Source organism: Gordionus sp. m RMFG-2023, chromosome 3 (assembly GCF_954871325.1).
Source record: "Gordionus sp. m RMFG-2023 chromosome 3, tfGorSpeb1-WG-v2, whole genome shotgun sequence".
Classification (NCBI taxonomy): Eukaryota; Metazoa; Nematomorpha; class Gordioida; order Chordodea; family Parachordodidae; genus Gordionus; species Gordionus sp. m RMFG-2023.
The window spans coordinates 29,746,577-29,761,063 of NC_088777.1; the positions used below are offsets into that span (position 1 = coordinate 29,746,577).

At 26.0% G+C, this 14,487-nt stretch overlaps 1 protein-coding gene across 4 annotated transcripts in view; it reads left to right on the forward strand.

Annotated features, from left to right (window-relative positions):
* Window positions 1-291: 291 nt before the first annotated feature.
* LOC135927455 (uncharacterized) overlaps window positions 292-14,487 on the forward strand; it is a 61,504-nt gene continuing 47,308 nt past the window's right edge. For 2 of the 4 annotated variants that reach the window (XM_065463448.1, XM_065463445.1), the window contains exons 1-6: window positions 292-383; window positions 426-472; window positions 512-579; window positions 620-712; window positions 756-1,186; window positions 4,476-4,510. In XM_065463448.1, coding sequence (XP_065319520.1) covers window positions 362-383; window positions 426-472; window positions 512-579; window positions 620-712; window positions 756-1,186; window positions 4,476-4,510 — 696 coding nt within the window. In that variant the 5' untranslated portion in view covers window positions 292-361. The remainder of the gene's footprint in view (window positions 384-425; window positions 473-511; window positions 580-619; window positions 713-755; window positions 1,187-4,475; window positions 4,511-14,487) is intronic. The other 2 variants (XM_065463446.1, XM_065463447.1) reach the window with 2 other exon arrangements.

The following is a 14,487-nucleotide window of genomic DNA, read 5'->3' on the forward strand; positions in this document are numbered from 1 at the left end:
CGGACCCCATCTACACTTATATATGAATCTTAATTATAGTTTGAGTTTGACTAAAATAAAAATATTTTTTTGATTGTTTCCCTAGTAGTAAACTTGACGTTTCGTCACTGATTTGTTCTATACATATTTTAAATTTATGGACTATAATTTCTTCTATATTCTATTTTATTTATTTAGATAAAAATTAATTATGGATAAATATGATTTACATAATAAAAACTTATTTATATTTTTAAAATAAAATTGATAGGCTATAAAATAAAAATAAATTTTACCTGTCATTTCTCAGTTTTCCTGTCAATTCTCAGTTTAGTTAGTTTGACTATTATACTTGAAAATCAGCTGATGAGCCGTATAGTCAATGGAATCTGAATTTTGTTCTGGTATTTAGATAAATTATTTATTTTAATATTAAATTTATAAAGAAGAACTGATTTTATGTTATCATGGACCTCTACTGTATGAAGCTAAAGTATTCTTTTTATAATTTTATTTATTTAAATTGTTTTAGATTTTAAAAAAATTTCAAATTCAAAATGAAAAAAAGTATTATATACATTATAGTGGTTGGAATAAAAAGTATGCTTATTACACAATATATAAAATTTATTTGCCTAAGTTGGGATGAATGGGTTAATGAAGCTCGAATTTTAAAATTGAATCCTGAAAATATCCTAAAACAAAAAGAGCTTAAATTAAATGTCATTACCAAGTTTAAATTTATTATTATTAATTTCTTAATTATTTCTTCAAAGATGTAAGACCAAAAAACAAAGACAAGCTATTCATTTATCTAAATTAAAAATAAAAAACATATCCAATGAAGGTCAAAAAACACTGAAACAGCTTGATAATAATTTTAATTGCCAGAAGGATACAGAAAGTGATAATAATAAAGAGCCTAAAAGCTTAAATATTCAAATATCAATCTGTGATAAACCCCAAGGGTTGAAGAATATAAAATATATCCCAAGATTAGTGAACAAGAAGAGTTTTAAAGTTTCTAAGAGCTGTATGATGATTAAAAAGAAAGCAAACAACTTTGCTTTGCCGAAATATAGCAATCATAATGAATTCATACTAAAAACTAGCAAATTTAAATCTATGCCATCAAGAAGATACCAATATAACAAGAATCTACATTTTACTGATAACATTGACCCATCTATTGCTATAGATAATTTAAGTTTAGTTTTAAAAATATTTTTCAATTTATAATAAGCACTAGGGCTGGCTGATATTTCATATATTATTGGGGCTGATATATACCATTTAAAAAAATTGGATTGAGCCAATATTTTTATAAAAACTGATCCAATCAGATATTATCATTGTTTTGATTATTTTACGATCATATATATATCTATTTATTTTTTTTATTTGGGTCATTCCATATCAAATGAGTAAAAAAAAGATGTTTGGACAATTCCTTTGATTTTTTTAAAATTTGGTAAATAAAGCAAGATTAATGTAACTAAGAAAGGGCCAAAATTTTAGCCTCCTAACACTTATATTTTTAGAGATATTAGGGTTTAAAATGACAAAATAACATATTGCCTTTATTCAATTAAACATATAAAAACTACATAATTGTAAATGACAAATTTAATATCAAAAATATGCACGAAGATTATACTTTTACATAAACAATTTTTTTTTGATTTTTAAAATTTTTAGCTATTATATTTAATATATAGGAATTAAAAACGATTTTTTATAATTAATTTTAACCTTAATTTTTATAAAAAACATAATTAAACTCTTATATAAAAAAGATTTGGGGTGTGACCAGCTTCATCCTTAAAATATCAAGAAAAATGTAAATATTCTCAAATTAGTTTTTAATGGTTTTTCTTAGTGTATTTGACAAATTTAAAGGATTATTCCATCTCTTAAGTGAAAATAACAATCAATGGAAGTTTCAATCATTAAAATAAATTTGGCCATCCCATACCAAATCAATCAAGATTTGGTTAAGTTTCCAATAATAAATCCCTTTCTTTTAATTTTTTTTATTTTTCATATTTATTAATGACATAGAAATACAAATAATTAAATTCATTACTTTATAAATATATTTGGAACATAATAAAGTCAGAGATAAATATTATATATTTAAATTTAAAAGATGAATAGTTTTAATTGTCTCATCTTTATGTAAAGTATATGTTCGTCAGGTAGCAGTTGAAGGATTGGCCACATCTAAAACTTGTGCTATCTATTTCCACAATTAGTCACTCAGGGAGGGATATGAATAAGAATTTGAGGGTGCAAAAACTAACTAACATCTTTTTTTCAAATTTTTTTCTAAAAAGGCCACCCACCATTGATTGTTATAGATATATGATATATATATCCTTTTATTTTTTCATTTATTAGATTTACATTAATATTCAAGTGAAATTTATGTTTAATATTTGTGATTCTGTTGAATTTGAATAAAATTCTGCTTGAATTTTAGCTTAAAAAATTCTATAGTTAAGTACCAGACTTTTGGGATAATTAACTGCAATTATATTATAAATAAGAGATTCCAATATTATGTAACTTAAATGATTTAAATTATTAAGTGTCTTGTAATAAATCACAAAAGGATGAATGGTAACTTTTATTCCAGTGAAATCCTTGTTCTTTTTGAACCAAAAAAGCATAATATTCAGAAATTTTTATCCTTCATTTAAATTCATTAAAAGAATTCATACCTTAAATAGTTTTTGAGATAAACAATTTCGAAATTTTAAAAGTGTGAAAATAGTAATTTTATGCACCTTTGAGACTCTGCATTGCATCATGGGAATTGGGTGTACTCACGAGATAAAATAAACAGCTTTCTTATTTACCGATTTAAATAAATTCAGCAATATTTAACAATTTTAAATGGGGTCAGCCAGAAATGGGCCTTTTTGATAGATAATTCTAAATAGTATGGAAAAAAATATACTGTTATTGGATAGTTAGCAACAAAATTTTATCTACTTCATATAGCGTATATAAAAGTGAACTATCAATTTTATTTAAAAAATGCATTTTACAACATATACAGTAAACCTTAACTGGAAAGGATTCAAATTGGTGCCAATTTTTTTTATTTCGATAGACCTTTAGAGATTTTTTAATATACAAAATGATTTATTTATTTTATTTTTACCTTAAATAGTTTTTTGGATATAAGCAATTTAAAAATTTAGCTTTGCGAAACTCGTAATTTTTCGCACCTTAGAGCCCCTGTATCTCAGGAACAATATAATTCATATTTTCAAGAACTGTAAACTTGATTGTATTTTTTTTTTCTCTTTAGCTTTCACTTTTTCTGGTGGTAAGCTCCTTCAACATCTCTCTCCACTTTATGTTATTCATACAATCTCTTTTAACTATTTTATACTTCTTTATATTGGCTCTAACTTTATGGCCCCATTGAAGTTTTGGCCTTCCTCTTTTACGTTTGCCCATCACTTCCAAACTTTCAACCTTATTTCCTATGTAGTTCATAGGCCTTCTCATTGTGTGCCCATACCACCTAAGTCTGTTTACCATTAACTTAGTCTTAATGGGCACTACCTTTAAACTATTTAGTATTCTTGTACTGCGCACCTTATCCTTTCTTGTTACCCCAGCAATCATCCTCAGCATTCTCATCTCCAAAGTTTGTAGACTTCTCTCGTCTGATTCTTTGGTTGGCCATGTTTCCGAACTATATAGAATAGTTGGTTGTACTATGGAACTGTAAATTTTTCCCTTTAATTTGTGTGGGATTCTTTTGTCAAATAGCACTCCAGATAAAGATCTCCACTTTAACCACCCTTGATTAATCTTACTCTTTATCTCTTTTTCTATTGTGCCGTTTGTTTGTATAGTGGAGCCCAAATATTTGCAGCTTTCAATTGCGGATATCTGCCAATCATTTATATCAATACTCTCCGTTTCATCTCCTCCTATCACCATATACTCCGTCTTTTCTCTATTTACTTTTAATCCGTGCGTTTCTAGGATATTTATCCAATTCACTAACCTTTCTTTCATTTCATCCTTGGATTGGGCAAGTATCACAATATCATCTGCAAATATCATATTCCATATTTTATTAATATTCTTTAAATATATGTTATATGGGAAAATATTTTATAATAATTATAAATGATTAATAAATTTAATTTCTTTTATTGATTATAACCCTCATTGATTGTTATTTTCACTTACAAGATGAATAATTTTAATTATCAGATTCGTTAAAAAAAACGATTAAAAATTGAATAATATTAATGTATGTAATTTTATTTTTTGGGAAAATATTTATATACTTTTTAAAAAATACATCATTTATGACACTTTGAACCCTAATTTCTTTTAAAATATAAATGATTGGAGGCTAAATTTTGGTTGGCTTAGTTCTTAATCTTTCATTGCTTACCAAATTTTAAAAAAATTGAAGGGGGTAGACCGAATAATGACCTAAACTAACTTAATTTTTTTATTAGGTACAGATCAATGTTCTATATCTTCGAATCAAAAGGTTTATATATTTTGTTTTATTATTATGCATTTGTGATTTTTTAAATTTCTATTTATTATTTGATACTGGTTAAGATACCTAGACATGGGTGCTACCGGCTCACGCCGCGTCCACCGGAAAATTTTCCCATACCGAAAACCGCACATCGATATGAGCCGCTTCTTCTACCCGCCTAATTTTTTTATAACAGCGGAGTGGCATATAAAATTTTTAAAATGTAAAATTTGAATATTAAACTCGATCCATTGAAATATCCTATAAAATAGATATTATTGGCCCTTAATATTTTAAACATCATATTTTCTTTGAAAAATTTATAACCCTTTTTTATGAATAATCGTCACTTCTGAGTATATAGTGTGGTTCGCCACAAGCAAGTAATGATAAATCTCCATTTTCTGCAAGTTTTGAGCCGATTCTAAAAAGGCGTAACCGAATCCGAATTTTTAAGCTGAACCTATTATCTTAGCCTCCATCAAGGTTTAAACGTGGGATAACTGAATCTTGAAAAAAATACTCTTGTCTCAAGGCTTAGTAATTTTTTGACTGTTATTGAGCCGATTTATTAGTCAAGAAATTCCAAAATCTTTCGAATATTTAAATAAAAGTTTGAAATTTTCTAAGAGGTTATTTGTTAATTGTTAAGATTAATCAATCTACTTAAAAGAAAAATAAATTAGGGAATTTTTCTTTATCAATTGGCTGATATTTAAAAAAATTAAATCATTAGGTACATATATAGACAATAATATTTAAATATCAATAGATCAATATTTATAGATGTCGCTCGATTCAAAAATTATACTTTTATTCAAAAATATACTATTTTAAAAAATCCAAAACAAGATTATGAATAAACCAATTTATAATTTCTCATACGGCATCATGCAACACCATCTAATAGATAGCTTTGAAACAAGGTTAAAAGGACTTTAAAAAATTTAACAAAATTATTTTAGAAATTTTTTATTTAAAAATAAAATTAAAGAGTATCTGCCAAAGATTCAAATTAAATAAATATGAAACAATTGCTGAATTTCGACAGTATATCGATTAAGATATTTCTACCTTAACAGTACTACCGAGTGTGAAAGGGGCTTTCATCTTATGAATTTGATCATGGTTCGAGCGAGTTTAGGAATAAATAATTTGTCAAACTTAATGTTCATAATTGTTAATGGACCTTCGATTTCGGAATAGATTCCAGATCATTTATCAAAATATGGAAAAGAAATCATCGCATGCGAATGAAATCTTTTCATAAAAAATACAGCCCAAAGAAATGAAAGATATATGGAATAATTTTATTTCATATTTATTTTAACTTGTATAGATATCTAGGTATTAATAAACTTGTGACATTATATTGAAAATATAATATAAATTGCAACATTATATCGAAAATATAATATAAATTAGAGATCTGCAAAGTTAGGCCCGTACCCGGCCCGACTCAGGTCTAGTTCTATTTAAAATAATCGGCCTAACATTTTTAAAAAAATTCGGACCGGGTCGGGTCGGACTTTGGAAATTTTTAAATATATCTAATTATCAATTTTATATTAAATTTTTTATGGAAAATAAAAATATTTGATTTTATTTATTGAAACTAAACGACATATAACATATTAATTTTATTTTGAGTATTTATAAAGATTAATTTCTATATTTAAATAAATTCGGGCCGGGTCGATAAAATTTTTTAAAAAAGATTTCGGGTTAGGGCCGGGCCGGCAAAACTTTTTTAAAAAATTTCGGGTTCGGAAATTAGGCCCGATACAGATCACTAATATAAATAACGAATTTAATTATTAAAAAAAATTCGATGTATTCCTTCAAAATTTTATGATAAATTTTTTAAATTTAATTTAATGTAAATAAATGTCTTATATTTTTTAACACAATATATTAGCCATGTTAAAAAATTTATTTTGATAATATAATTATAAATACAATATAATATAGCGAATAAAAAGATATTTTTATTTATAAAAAAAATTTCTTATTAAATTTTAATAACAATTGTTTTTCAAAATTTTTGTCTGATAGACAGGAACGCTTGGCAGTTAATACGGCATAGCCATTGGCGTACTCAGCGGGGGGGGGCAGGGGGACAAATCCCCCCCCCCCCCAAGCCAAAAAATGCAGATGCCGGATTATATTTTTCAAAAATATTTATGTTAATATTAATTTATATTTGTTAATATTTATTCCTATCTCATATATATATATTTAATTACATTTATTTATCACATTCATCTACTAAGTTATTTTATCAATCAATTTCGATTTCAAGTTTTCCTTGGCGTAATTTACCTATTATTTTCAAATTTTAAATATTTATCTAAATTTCTAGTCAAATAATAATTATCTCTGAAACTTGTCAACAGGGAGAAAGAAATTGCAAGCTTGTCCAACGAGATCGAGTCTCCGCCATCAAGCAGTAACAGCTATTATGGAGTTAGAAGAGCCGATTATTAATGCTATGAAATATCACAATGGCTTGAAAGACCTAAAGAAAATTATTGGATTCAATACTTATTCCAAATTTTTTTCTAATTAGAATGTATTAATTAATTATACATTTTATGTAATACTTTTCAAAAACATAACATTGACTTGATTAAGAAGATGAGAATAGCGGAGAGCATTTTATTAGAACTCAAGGAAATTAGAGCTAATGTTGTTGAAGAATTTCATATTTTATATGTTATTGTTGAGTCAAAAGCAGAGCTATACGTGTTTAATATTTGTCCCCCTCGACTTGCAGCAAGCAAGGATCAGTAGAAGAGTATTATAAAACAAATGTCCCCTCTCCCAACCTTTTTCATATGGTGATAGAAAAAAAATATAAATATTTGTTAGATTTTTATCATGAAGATGTTAAAATATCTTATGATGCCTTATTAGCTGAATAACTATGATTAAAAGATTAACTATGGTTGATACAGTCCCAAAATAGGCTATGGATGCTTTTTATTTCAAACACATTTTAGATTATACTCCCAATGTATTAAAATGGTTATATATATATTAGCAGCTCTTTAGTACCAATGAGAGAACATTCTCTTTTTTAAGAAGAATAACAGAGCCTTGCAGAGGTACCATTGGCAGGACACGCCCCAGAATTTTTTAAAAAATTTTTTCGGGCCCGGGTTTTTTTTAAAAAAATTTCAGGCCCGGCCTGAATTTTTTTAAAATAAATTTTATTTATTTTTGATTTTTATAGCTAATAATGGCGATTTCAAATATTTGGTTTTAAAATATACAGCTCGGCCCGGATATTTTTTCTAAAAATATTTTCAGGCCCAGCCCGGGTATATTTAAAAAAATTAAAATACGGTCCTGCTCGGGGGCCGGGCTTGCAAGTCTGTGAAAAACATACCTATGAAATACAACGTCTGAAAGTAGATTGAATGATTTTTTTGAATATTCATAGACATTTAACTCCAAGCAAGGATAGATAATTGAAAAATTAGCTCATAACATACAAAATACAATTATTCCTAAGAAACTTTTTGTGTATTAATTTATATTTCCAACATTTAAATTTTTTATACTTTAATATTTTAAAAGCTCAAAAAATTCAAATTTCAATTTTGGGTCATTTAAGTGATTCATATCGTGGGTTATATTCACTTTATATTTTATAATTCACATTTATTTTATAGTTTTTCAATGCCGGTTTATATATATAATTTTTTTAATTCACATTAGTTTAAAATTGTGTATTAGAAAAGTTATTAATCCTAATAAATTTATGCTTATATTTTTAATTAACAATAATATTTCTTTAAAAAATTTATTACCCCCCCCCCCCCCCCAGACCAAATTCCTGCGTACGCGCCTAGGGCATAGCATACAGGGGCAGATAAGGGGATGGCGGTATTATACTTAATAAACAGCTCTTTTAACGTGGAGAATTTATTAAAAACATTTATTGTTTTGTCCTTTGCTTCAAAAAATTGAGAGAAGTTATCCTCCTCCAATCCATCCTTTGCTTACTCGTCAATAAAAAAGATATCTCGAAATTAAAAGTTCTTGCATTATCATTTTTAGGGTTTTCAATGCATTTTTTTTCAATAACGCTATAAATTAATTTTTTATTGGTTTTTTCTATGGACGTTTTATCCATGGCCATTGAAGCTTAAATATTGGATGTATAATTGCAGAAAGAACATATTATTGATCTTCATATATATGTTCAAATCTTTAAAAAATTAAAATATATATAATTAATTTGATAATGATAGGTTTAATACTTTTTACTAATCCCATTGAATAATGCGTCTATCAATAATTGACTATAATTTAGGCCATTAATTTTTTTAAACTATCGTTATTGTTGGGGTCAAATAACCTTAAATGCATTTTTTCTTCAAATTTAATGATTTTTCTTAGTTATATTCTATAAAATAAAATAATTAATATTACAATCAAATGTCGTTTTAAATTGGAACTTGAAAATTTTGAAACTGATATAATACTTTTTGGGCACATTTTACATTTGGTAAGTATTGAATTAGTTCCTTCAATATAGGATGTTACTGTAAAATATTTATCATATTTGGGCTATGGTAATGTTAATTCATCTGATTTTGAATTTTCAGAATCATGTAATGATGAAATAATAATATCCATGCTTATGCTAATCTATTAAATTAAAATATAAACAATAATATTCAAATTAATAAACTATAATAATGGTGTGTTAAAAAAAATTGAAATGTGAAAAGAAAAAACAGTTGATTATAAAAAATAATTTTTTTTAAAAAAAATTCGGATTAATATTATTTTTCAAATAAATAAAAATAAAAGATGTTTTTAAAATTGAAGCAACGTTAAATTCTAAAGCGTTCGTCTCGTCAAAAATAAAATGAACGCGTTCATTTACATCACTAATATTTGTTAATAATATATAAAAAATTGAACGGGAGTGAAACATTTTTCTTTAAGATAATAATTCGCCGCTACTTAATATACTAATAATACTTGATCAGTTATTGGAAATCTAAATCCAATTTATAGTAGATATTTTGGTTCAAAAGGGATATAATTGGGGCTATGTCGTTCCAGATATTTTTCACCTATCCGATATTTATTTTTACCCCCCCTCCCTTATTGAAACAAATGTAATTAAAAAATACATATTTTCTATGCAAAAAATCGAATTATGCATTTAATTTAATTTTAATATTTTCTATTAGACTATAATTTTTAAAAAAATATTATAAATAGGGATGTAATTTCTGGGAAATTTGGGGAACGAGAAACTATCTTTTTTATAATACTTTATAGGTCCAATATTGATTTTTTTTTATGTTTTATTGAAAATATATAAATTATAACCATTATAATTAAACAAATATGAATTTATTTCAACTAATTTGATTTCTTTACATGTTTTATTTGAAATATAGACTATAAACAATATTTAAACAAATATGATTTAATTTTAAGTAATTTGTTGGTTATCTTCGTTTGAAGAAGAAAATGATTCCAGATCAGAGCTTGAAATTCTAGAATCCAGCAATTTGTTATATGTAGAAATTTCTTTATTACTCTCGCATTATCTAAATTTAGATATCCAGAAAATCGGTTAATGATATCCAACCCCTTTGCAACTTCATTGTCCTTATAAATCCGCAAAACCTTGGGTCAAATATATGAGCAGCATAATGTATGTCCCTGCAACAAAATTTTTTTCGGCTTTTAATAAACTGCTCAATTTCTGAAATCTCGCTCTGCAACAACAGATTTGATATTGGTTTATAATCGTTAACTGTCTCCCTGCATCAGATAAATTGACTTTATCCCCTTCCACTATCTATATTTGTGTAAATATGACTTAATACATCGTTATCGAAAAGAGTAAGTCTCTTATCTCTATCATTAAATATATCAAGAATTGCCATTTCCCGTAGAATATCTTTATTTTTTAACATGCTATTTATCATCAAAACTATACCTTCCCAACGAGTTCGGCTAGGCAACTTTAGGGAAACAATTTTATTATTATTTTTTAGGAGTTTTTTTTCTTTTAAGGTTGATAAAAGAATATTGTTAGATTTTTTTGATAATATTTTTAGCTTTTCTGACTAAAATTTGAATCGATAATATCTTATTTGCTATATCCTTTAGTAATAGATTTAATCCAATTCAATAGTTGGATATTTCATTTTTACAAGGGCCCATGATTTTTTCATATTGCTTGCATTGTTAATTATTATGGTGTTGATTTCTGAAATTCCCATCTCTTCAATTATCTTTATAAATTCGTTTGATATGTATTCCCCTGTATGCATGTTTGTTCCTGTGTCAATCGATTTATAGATAATGGGACAAGGGGTTGCCAGAAGTTGATAATGCATACCTCTTATATTTGTTCATCCATCACTAATGAGAGCCAAATTTTTGCTTTTTTTAATTTCTCATTTACTATATGTTAGATCCTTTTAAATTAATTCACTGTCTCATAAGTTTTTGCTTAGTAAATATCTGGAAGGCATTTTAAAGGCAGATCTAAAGGATTGAAATAGTTTCTTCCAAAACAAATAATGGGTTATTGAAAATGGACGATTTGACATAAAAATGGCTTGTACAAATTCAATATCCAGTTTACTTTGTTCTTCAGCTGTTATATTATCAATGTATTTTAAATTATTTTGTTTGAAAGGTATTGATTTTTTTGAAATGATTTCATTTTTATGTATATTATCATTTTTATTAGATTTAATATTGGAAGATGTATAGTTGGTCTATCACTGAAATCAGCAAGATGATTATTTAGTGAAGTTATGACTTGAACTTCTACTGGATCTACATTATTGTAAATTATATTATTACTTAATGATCTAAGATACCTATTGCATTTAGAAATATCTATTGTCATCTTTGTTGAGTTGGGAAAGCTGTATTCTAAATTGCTGTATTAAGCCCTTCTTATTCTGAGCTTTGTGTTTATAAAAATGGGACCAAACACCTGAATACTTTCTATGCTTCTATCTATAAGATCAAACATGAGCAATTTAAAAACTTTAATAGTATGTATGTTGTATATATTGATTTGATAATTAAACCTAAAAATTTTTATCTAAAACATTGATTTAAAAACTGTGAAATTGATTACTATAAATATTTTTTACTAAAAATAACTTTTAAAATTTCTTATATAATTTATAAATTTTATTTGTATTTATTTATAATATATACTTTTTAGACTAGCTATTTAATTAAGTTTCTTCTAGTATTTTGCAAATGTAGATAAGGAAATGAACATATATAAAACAAATCACAATTCTAACTTATGATATGATTCACGAGAAAATTTTTTTTTTTTAAATATAATAAAAATCGTATTTAGGGGAGACCGGGGTAAAGCGATTGACGGGGTAACAATGTTAATGCAAATAACTTTTCAACCCTTGAGCAGAAAGATTTTAAATTTGGTGTGAAGATGTATTTTTATATCTGATTTCTTGCCTATGTTTATCTTTTAAAAAACTTACCCGGTTTTATATATTTTGTCAAAAAACTGTTTTTTACCCAAAAAATATATAAATCATTCATTCTCTAGTATATTTTACTTTTAGTAAAATATACATGTCCTCAGGATTTGGCACACATGTTCCTTAATGTATCAGATATAAAATAAAATTTATCTGACATCTATAGCTATGCTAGAAGTCATGCAATAACGATATTTATAATATATGTCACATTGGGGTAAAGCTGTTATGGGTAAAACGGTTAAAATATATAATTATTCACATTAAATTTTTCATTCATTCATTTATCATTTTATTGTATCAATCAAATAATGAGAAATTATAAAAGAAAAACCATATTCAGAGATGAAGTATAATATATGAAGCCATAAAATATAAAATAATAAATAACAAATAATACTTCATTGAATTTGTCTGCTAAAAAATATAATATACCTTATACAAAGTTAAGAAGAAGATATAAAAATGGTATTAAAAGTTCAGATCGTCATAAACAATATTTAAAAATGAAGAATCTTTGTGTGACTACATATTAGAAGCAAATAGGTCATTTATGGGATTAACGCCTAAACAAGTAATTAAAATATATTGTTTATATTCGAATTGAGTATTAATTATTAAATATATGTTTCAATTGAGCATCACTAATAAAGTTACCAAATTAATATTGATAATTGAATTGAGCTTTATTAAAATTATGAAATACAATATATATTTCAATTGAGCATTACTAATAAAGTTACATATTGATATTTGAATTGAGCATTATTAAAATTATGAAATACAATATATATTAATTGAGCATTTTTATTAAAGTTACCAAGTTATTTGAATTACCATTTTTAAAATTATGAAATTTATTGAATTTATTTTTTTAAGTCTATAGAACTGGTATTCGTAATTTTTAAAATGAAATTGTTTTATTTTATAAATACACAATATAAGAGAATTTTGCATATCAGCTTGCTCTAGAATATGACAAATCTTTCCCAAAGAACTGGATAAATAATGATATGGCTAGAGATGACTGGATGGGGTTTAGAAAACGACATTCCCAACTTTGGATTCATACCCCTGAAGCTACTGTTAGCAAGAGTATATGGCTTCAATCTCACAAATGTCAATAAATTTTTTAAAAATTTAATGAAGCTATATAATTCTTATAACTTTGAACCCATAATATATGGAATGCAAATGAAAGTGAAACTCCTGCAATAATTATAGCACAGAAGAGTGCCAAACAAGTAGGCTCTATAACGTTAGGAGAAAGTGGAACTTCATTACAGTATATTTAGCCATCAATGCTATAGGCCTGAGAATTCCACCATTTTTTATTTTTACAAGAAAACGATACAAAGATCACTTTCTTTATTTTATCCCTGTTGGATCTAAGGGTATGGGAAACGCATCTGGTTGGATGCAAGAGGAGGAATTTTATGTTTTTTTGAACACTTTAAAAAATATTCTAGCGCATCCAATGAGGAAAAAGTATTCTTAATCTTAGATAGCCACTCATTTCTCAATTTCTGTTATAGACTATTGTCGCTCCAATTGGATCGTTATTCTAACTGTTCCACCGCATTGCTCGCATAAACTCCAAACATGACAAAGCTGTTTATGGGACATTAAAATTTTTTTATAATGGAGCTATTGACACATGGATGAGAAATCATGTGGGGCAACAATTTCAGATTTTGATATTCCAGGAGTCTTAAAAAATAAAATACCGAGGGCAGTGACACCAAATAATATATTAAATGGATTCTTAGCTTGTATATATTTTTTAGACCCAAATATATTTACAGATCAAGATTATATCTTCTGTAATAATTCAAATGCTAGCTTAAATATTGAAATTGAAAATAATGAGGAAAGTCTTACAGTGAATATAATATAGTATTTATGACTGAACACAATGACAGTGATTTATCTGTATTAATGAACGAATATGTCCCAAATGATATTGATGAACCCAATTATCATGATATGTTACCATCTTGCTCTAAAAATTATAATAAATTAATTAATTGTATTTTAAAATTTTATTTAAATAATTGTAATAATATAAAATTTGCAATAAAATATTATTGTTGTAGTAATAAATAAAACGAAAAAACAACATTTGTGTTTTTAAACATTGATAAATCATTCATTTATATAGGGGAGACCGTGGTAAAACGATAGGCATTTTGCATATTTACCATAAAAATTTTAAACAAGAGTCAAACACAACAAATTATAGATCAACGTGTAGCACCATCCCTCATTTACAAGATAAAAAAAGTGTAGCCCTCTACCTATATTTTAGGAGCTATGATTAGTTATGTCAAACCACTTATTTTCGTCATTTAAACATTACCCTGGGTTCAGGGTAAAATGGATAAACACTAGGGTAAAGTAGTTAAAATAATATTTGACACATATTTATTGTTTTATTTAACAAATATTACAAATTTAAGATATATTTAT